The following is an 8478-nucleotide window of genomic DNA, read 5'->3' on the forward strand; positions in this document are numbered from 1 at the left end:
AGACTTTCTTCCCATCAGTATTCCGTCACTATAATAAAGTATTGCACATTAGTTTTCCTACAATCAGCAACACGGTTGTGTTTTGATGACTTGAAATTGAACGGAATGAAAATAGTCCCTGGGGAAAAGTTCACTTTGCACAGCGAATTATCAGTTCCGTGGTTTATGAATGTTGATGACTTTGTTAGCCGCAGAGGCAGAACGTTATGAGGTGGGTGTTTCAACCAAGAAAGAAACTTTAAAATTGCGGGATTTTAATTATATGTTGTGAAATCTTTTGTACCCCCACATGATTTGCCAAACGGTTTGTCATAAAATGTGGAATGTGAATTGTAGTAACTGGGCCAAACACTGACAATCACTGGTATGCTCCTTTAAAATCTGCCCAGGCAACTTTTGGCATTCAGGCATTTAAACTTTCAGTTTGTTTTTGCCTCCTCAGACTCACAGGCCTCTGCACTGAATGGGATTAGAGTCTTCATGTTATAAGATGTTCAGATGGTAGGGACAAGATGACATCTCCAGTATTGGGATGGGGAGTTAACTGAAAAGACCGAAAATATTGGACATCACACATTTAATGATTGGCACTGCAGATGCTTTTCATCTTGCACACACTTTTCAACAAGTTGGATTTAGAGATCACCCACTTGGCGGCGATGTAAAGACTGGGATTAACGCCACACAACCCCCAGTCTTGTGAGAACACAAGCTCTTGTGCTACAACTATGCAGAACCAAAACAAACATGACGATGGAGTTTTATTTATTTTTCTTGCATATATGCTTCTAGTCTTTTTCCTCCTCTCAGGCTCCTTTCTCTTTGGCCAGTGTCAGCCTCTGTTCAGCTCTGATGCTGCTTTTACATCATATGGGAATAACTGTCGGAAAGACATGACGGTTCAAAGCACCAATTAGGAAGTGTTCATGCGTTCAACCCATTTTGAAGCAGTCAAACGCTATGATTGAAGTTTTCTGAATGTTTTCTGTTTGAAGTTTACACTTTACAGCAAGCCAAATATTGCCATGTCTACCACAAACAAAAAAAAATCCAGCAAGTGGTTGTGTTGTGTTGTACCATTTAAAAGTTATGGTTATTAATGAGTTGTGATGAAAGAAGCTCACTTGACCGCTTTATTTGGAATGAAGATTCCCTTCTCGTTTGACTTGAGGCTGTTTTCCTTTTAAGTGAAATTAAAATACAGTAAGTGGGAGAATTTGAGCACTTCGATGTGGTAGTTACCACCTCACATAAATGTTTTTTTGGAACAGTAAGCTCATATCAACCATGTCTTTCCATACGATGTGTGGCGCTTGGATCGCGTTGTACAAGTAGGTCAAGCCATAAAAATCGAACATGCTCGCAGTAATCGTGATGATCCCAACTGGATCTGGAGGCAGGACGTTAAAGATCTCACCTCTCATACACAACAAAATCACCTGTGTTCAGTGTCCACTGCCCCAAACTGGCAAGATCAGACTATTTTCAAAATTACTCAGATCTTGAAAATCTGCCTTGGTTACCAAATCATAGCTACTGTATAATCAGCCCAATGTTTGCACTGTATGGCGTGTCTCTAGCCTTAGCTAATAAGCTAATAAGGCCAGAGACCGCATTGCTGCTTATTAAAAAAAAAAAAAAAAAAAAAAAGTAGTTATGAAAGGACAGCAACAGCTCAAGCTCTAAGGTGTGGTGCTCTAGAAAAGGTCAGAGAAGCAGCTAGTTATTTCCTGTTGGCTCTTTAGGGCCTTTTGCTAAAAGTTTTTTCCTCATTTCAGCAGCATCTGCAGCATATACATTTACTGTTTTGTTTTTCCACTATACTTCCCAGGGACAACTTGGCAATCAAAAATCTTTTTCCGTGCTTTTCCTGTTGGCATTTCAGTTCTGTTGGTATCTCTCTTCTCTTCACCTGACAAAGAAACCGCCTTTGCAAGGGCAATCAGGTGTTGATAGGGGATTTTATCATGAAGGAAAGGCCTACCCCACAACTATAAAGTGGTCATTTTTCCATCACCCATGGAGCTAAGGGATGCTGAAGGTAAAAGTGAAGAAATTATATACATTTGGTCACAAAACTTATAATTCGTCAATCAATTAGGTACAGTGTACTCAAACTGACAGTGCACTCTCTAGCCTGTGATTTCCTCCAGGACGTTGTGGTGGCTCGTTTTGGCGTCACTGTATTCAAATTTGGCTTTGGACCTTGTCACATGTCACTACTCTTTTTTTTTTTTCACCAATCCCTTTTTTCTCTACGTAGTGTGAAATATCTAATAAAGCAGAAATGCCATAAAAATTATCTTACAAAATCTTGATTGCTTCCAATAAATGGTAAAGAGCAGCTACTGGAGCTGCAGTGACATAGGAAGGGGGTGGACATCTGTTCACTGAAATTAAACAAAGATAATGTCATATCTACTGTAGGCCCTGCATTATTCATTTGGTGGGGTAACAGTACTGGCTAAATACAGTGTGAAAAAAAAATATTTGGTTGCCCAAAGAAACTTAAACAAAAGTAGGACTACAAAACTTCTGATGGACGTGTCAGTGGAGTGGCGGCTGACTCTTGGTGGAACCTATAGACCAGGTTTAGTTTAGCCCTGTAATTTCAAGGTTTAATTTCTTCCTCTCTTCCTACTCAGAAAAGAACCAGACAAGAAATCAAGACAAGAAATCATTCACTTGGTCCTATAATTACCTTGTGGCTTATTTCTAATTGCTGTGTGATTATAAAGCTCCCAAGGAATGTGGCTGTGGGCTTTGGTTTGATCTGTTGGAGGGAATCACCAAGTTAAAAAAAAAAAAAAAATCAAGGTGATAGCTTCATCTGATGAGGAAGTCACCCATCAGCTGTGTAGGCCCATTTCCCTTTTCGCAGATTTATTGATTCAACGTTACCTCTAATTAATTGTTAGGTTTGGGAGCTGTTAGAGGGCGTATAGATCCTAGGTCCAATAAAACAGAGTCAGTTATTTTAATGCCCTTCTTATAACCTAACAATGCCTGTTGCATCACGCTGGATCAGTCGCAGTCATTGGTCGGCTTAGCAAACTCACTGAAAGACTTTAAGCAGGATTGTTGCATTTATTTCACCTCAAAACGAAGAATTTCCAGCATGTAAATTTCCGACCTGCAACAGTTCTGCGTTCACGGTGTCAACTCAGGTAAAATGGATGCCCGCAAGAAGAATTAAGCTCTGCGTTTTCCTCCGGGGGAGGGTTACCAAATGTGTATGCAGTGGTGTTTTCTCAAATAAATACTGTTCTGTTGGTTCAAGTGTTACCACAAATAACAAATGGAAAATTGTGCTCTGCTGTTTTGGTGTGCTCTGACGTCACTTGAGCTGAAAATGCAGAAACCAAAGCTCTGAAACGATACCTGAATTTCCAGCTTGTAATTCCAATTTGGGTGAACGTTCAGTTTGCTTTTTCAGAAATCGGAGCTTGTTTTTAACAGGTTTCAAGCTGAAATGAATGCAGCACTGCCTGTTAACCTGGTACACGCAAAGTAAGCATTATTATTGTCTGAGATCCATGCTCTGTTTACAGCACGTAAGAAAATTTATCACAGAAGAGTAAAATGTAGTTAAGTGCCTTAGGGATGTCAAAATTTAGAAAATTCTTACATTATAATGTAAAAGTCAGTTTGTGGAAGATGTAGTGTGTCACCTGCAGATTGTGTTCATGTATGTACATATTATGACAAACGCACATAAAATACTGTTTACGTTCAGTCCAAAACCGTACAAACCGTAGTGTCCTATCTGGCTCTAAGGCACTCATCAGCATGCCTTTGAAGAGTCACAGATGACACTTGTTATTAAAATGTCAAATTGCCCTCCTCTCAGACTAAAGTGATTTCATTTGTGATCATGCACCATTTTCCCCCGTCAACAGCGAAAAAATAATCAAAAAATGTGCTAATTGGTCATGGGGATTGGTGGGAGACTTCAGTATTTTATGTTTCTGACTTCCAAATGAGTTTCCAAAAGGAGAGGCTGTCACTCTGGCATAGGGGTTTGGGGGAGAAGGAGGAGGGGCGCGTGTTGGCGCAGGCTCAAATTGAAATGATGCACTGTTCCCCCTCACTGCGGCTAGAGCTCACAGTAATTAAATGCCTCATTGTTGCTTCTTGGGAATTTGTATTGAATATTTCATCCAGCGTAATGATTATTTGGGTGTGGGTGGGACGTGGATGTAATCACCTTGGCTTGCTCTTTGATGAAAAACTGGGTTCGTGGTTGGGCTTGATCGCTGTTTTAAGTGCCCTTCAGCTGAATTTTTACTTTACTGAATGTATGCACTGTTATTATCCACCACTGGCAACAATATTATTGATTATTGGCTCTCAAATGTGCCTGTAATTTCTGCAGATAAGTTTTTTTTTTTTTTTTTTTTCAGTGGCTTGCTACTGCCTGGCAAAAATTCATGACCACCTTGAGATTTGCAAATTAAAATGTGTCCTTCACATTGTGTCTCCCACAGAGGACACCGGTCAACAACGGCGAAGCGTTCCGGTGGTTCTTCTAGAGCGGCCAGCCTCGACCGCCCCATCCAGAAGGAGGGCAGGTGGGACTCTGACTCTCTGCCGGCAGCACTTGAGGGGTTCACAGAACCCAAAACCCCCCCACCAGATTTGGAGAGGAGTAGAGAAGAAAAGTGGACAAAAGATAAATGAAAACATAATGGTGTTGGTTTAACTCTGTAATTTCCTTTTCTGTGTAATTATTGTACCTTTTGACAGTATCATAATGTATATTTTTGGTGTCTATGAATGTGTTTTCAGTGTTGTGGCTGTGAGTTCACAGCCAATCCTATGTAAAGGACAAACAACAAATAGACAATCATACAATCATACTGAATCCGTCCAACAGAAGAGGCCACGAGGATTGAAGATATAACAAACACAACACACTCTACTCTGGAGCAATAATCTATTTTGTTGATGATTCTTCAGCCTTTTATTTTTGTTGACTTTTGAATTATTGTATCAAAACCCAATTATCTTATCAAGTTTTTTTTTTCTGTTGTTTTATTTGGAAACCCTTTTGTGATGCCCCTCCGGCTGTGGGAAGTGTAAGATCGTCAGTGGTAATGTGATGTGTCTTGACAGAGACGATGTAAAGAGATGGTAGCATCGCTCATGTGATGGGTTTAATAGGGGGGTTTTCTCATCTGAGTGGACTCACTGCAGAACAGGGCACATTGTCTTGTGTGGTGAGTTGCGCTTCTGTGAAGTCAAAGGGGCATCATTTCATCGTAACCGCACCAGATGGTTGCAAGCCAGACTGCTGTCTGGAGGTGAGACTCACAAAGATGATGTAATACAAGCTTTTAATGAAACTAAACAGGCCATCAAACCATCTTCTTCTTTTGTGTTTTGGTTTGGAACACTTAAGGTTGTAACTGTCTAAAAGGTAGGGAGTAATGCCAGTAAAGGAATTGTAGGTTATGTTGAAAACATTCAAATTTAGAATTAATTGCAGTACAGTATACATATTTGACATATCAGATGTTGTTCTGAATCTAAGGGATAGTCTGGACTTTTCCCCTGCAGAGTAAACAACAATTCTTTCTCCTGCAAAGTAACATTACACATTCCAAAAACAAAATTATTCAATAAGTTACTCATTGTCTTAAAACCCTATTGTTGCATGTGTAAATGTGTTTTGGTTTTAAAGATTACTAAGAATTTGTATATTGTTGTTGTGATGCTTTTATGTGTTAAAATAAAAAAAGGACTTCAGAAAAAGAAATCTGACAGAAATGTTTGATGTGAAAGAATAACCAAAGACTACTGATCTCCCGTGTGTCAAATAAATTAACCGATACAAAATGAAAAATCAGTGATCAATGCTGATCACCTGATAGCTATTATTTTCCTATTTTTCTTTCCCACTGCAAAGCATTGACAGAAATAACAACCAGGAGGAGACAGGAGAAATATAACAGCATTGGTTGCCTCCCCAGTCACGTATTCCCTAGAATACTAAAATGTTGCATGGAGAAGAGTGGTTCCCAGAGGCAGCAGACTTTAAAGGACTAGTGAAATCCCATGTGGTTTGTCATGCTGGAATGCACTCGGGGGGCGTACGGGGGAGGGAAGAGGGGGAGCAAGAGAAGGGAGAATGGTGGGGGGTGAAGCGAGACAGGCTCCTGAGATGGCTTGTGCAATTGAGCGATTTCCGGGTCTTTGGGTTTCGGGGGTAGAGGATGGGAGCAGTTATGTGGGAGGCAGAGAAGGTAAGAGTGCAGGGACAGTAGGGAGGAAAGGGGAGGACGGAGACACATTTGGGCTGGAGCTGAGGGAACATGTGTGTGTGCTGGGGGGAGGAGGGGGAGAGGGTCAATGCTGAGGAGAAGGAGCAGAGAAGGAGGAAATCATCCGGGACCGACTTTTCCCCTGGCTGAGCACGCTTGCCATCACCCAATTTGAGCTGCTGACTGGTTAGGGCCAGCCAGGAGGACGATTGGAACTGCTCTGCAGCTGAGGCGGTGGCGGCAATGTGGCGTCTGTGTGCCAAATCCCCTTCGCCGGTGATCAGAAGGTGATAACGTGCATCAAGGGTGCGCTGGCTCACTCACTGGCCGGTGAGATTAAATAACATCAGAGACGGCTCTCTCTAATCCTTCCTCCACCTCCCACTCTGCACTCTGGAACTGGGATTTAAAGTCCTCAGGCCCCGGTGGTAATGTTCTGTTTCCTCCTTCAGACAGCAGGGAGAGAGAGATGGAGCGAGAGCAAGAGAGGGAGAGACATGCAGAGGGAGAAACTGAAAAGGTAGAAAGAGTTAGCAATGCACTGAGGTTTGGGGGCAACCATATATAATACGTGCTCAGTCTTCAAGGGTTCCCATGCTCGACCTGCCAAAGTGTTTTGAACAATCACAATCACCCAAATTGACTTTTCAGACCCTGTGAGCCAAATGGCCATGTCACTGGTGCCATTTGAAAGATGAACATCTTTTCTCTCATTTGAGCCTTCTTGCATAAGCTGGATGAACACCGAGGACACTGTAGCTCTTGGAGGTGACCCTTTTCCAATTTCCTTGCCTTCCTCTCTCCACCAAACCAAATGTAATTTCTGATCTTAATGCAATCTCTAGGACATTCACAGAACAAATATTCAAACTGTATGACCCCAACACTTCATATAAGCTACAATAGGGCCATGCAATCAGTTGCGAAGGAGGTATTTTCATGTATTGAACAGTATGAAGCTGATGCATTATTTCTAATTTTATTGTGAAAGCCATATTTCGCTGTGATTCTGATGGAGGTTTTAATCAGCAGCTACGTTATTATTAAAATCTTAAGGATTATGTCATGAATTAAATAAATTTAAAAAATGTTGCCAGAGCTAAATTCAGAGCAGGTAGAAGATAGTCCCTCCTCTATATGCCTGGGTGCTATGAAAGTTCATCATGATGTGGTAAAAGTAATTAAAGTTATGCACCTTAGCAGCAATTTTTAAGGACCATTTCAGCGTGAATGAGTTTTTGCTCATTTTCTACCTTTTGTTTGCCTTTAATGTTAATTATGACAATAATTGCATGCATGCACCTCATTAAAGATATTTTAAAATTAGTTTTTGCCATGGACCTCTCAGGCTCATTCTCACTTATTCAATCCCAAACAGCATAGAAAACAACTTCTAATTTCTTGTAATTTGGTCAGTAAAGATAATCTGTCTCTGTGAATGAGAACTCTAATATCAAGTTTTTACATTTTTGGATTTTGTTTTTTGTTTTTTTTAAGTTCCACTCACTGTTTACAGAAAAATTTAATATTTCAAAATAACTTTTCAACCAATAACATATGTTGTCTGTTTTTTTACATTGGGACCTGCTGGTTACATTAGACTATTGAAGACTCATGGCTGAAACGTGTTTGTTTCATGCCCTTAATAAATGGAAGACTATTGAACTGTGAGTGCTGGTGTTCTCTTTGTTTACATAAGGACCCACCTTATGTCAAGGGCATCCCATTCAAACCTAGTATATAGACTGAATGGGATGATGAACGCAACAAGATGCTTTCATCACCTATAGTCCATAAAATTAAACAAAAACAAATCTAGATTTTGAATAATTACAACATGTGCCTTGTAAAATTTTAACAGCACTTTAGGCAGCATTTATGTTGTGGTATTTAGGTTGAAAAACAATTAAGAGAAAAAAGGCCAATAACTCATAACGTGATAAACACACAGGAAAATAATATAAAACAGTAATGGAATGCAGGAAATAAATGCGCAATAAACTGTGTTTGCTAATAGCTCAGTTGGAAGCGAAGAGTTTCAGCGTTAACTAGCGAGCCAGGTAACTGAGCGTTACTGTATTCTGCATAGGAGAGGGAAAGTCAGTTGATCAACTAGAGACCCAGAGAGCTGAAATAACATTCAAATAAAGTGATCATTAATTATATCTATCTGTCATCGCCATGGATGCACCATGGGAAGTGCACAATCTGTACT

At 40.4% G+C, this 8478-nt stretch overlaps 1 protein-coding gene across 1 annotated transcript in view; it reads left to right on the plus strand.

Moving 5' to 3' along the window:
* The window catches only part of cxxc4 (CXXC finger 4), a 30808-nt gene extending 25106 nt beyond the window's left edge, over window positions 1–5702 (plus strand). Inside the window, exon 3 of the mRNA XM_030058623.1 lies at window positions 4488–5702. Coding sequence (XP_029914483.1) covers window positions 4488–4532 — 45 coding nt within the window. The 3' untranslated portion in view covers window positions 4533–5702. The remainder of the gene's footprint in view (window positions 1–4487) is intronic.
* The last annotated feature ends 2776 nt before the right edge of the window (window positions 5703–8478 follow it).

This window comes from Myripristis murdjan, chromosome 1, assembly GCF_902150065.1.
Source record: "Myripristis murdjan chromosome 1, fMyrMur1.1, whole genome shotgun sequence".
In the NCBI taxonomy this organism is placed as follows: Eukaryota; Metazoa; Chordata; class Actinopteri; order Holocentriformes; family Holocentridae; genus Myripristis; species Myripristis murdjan.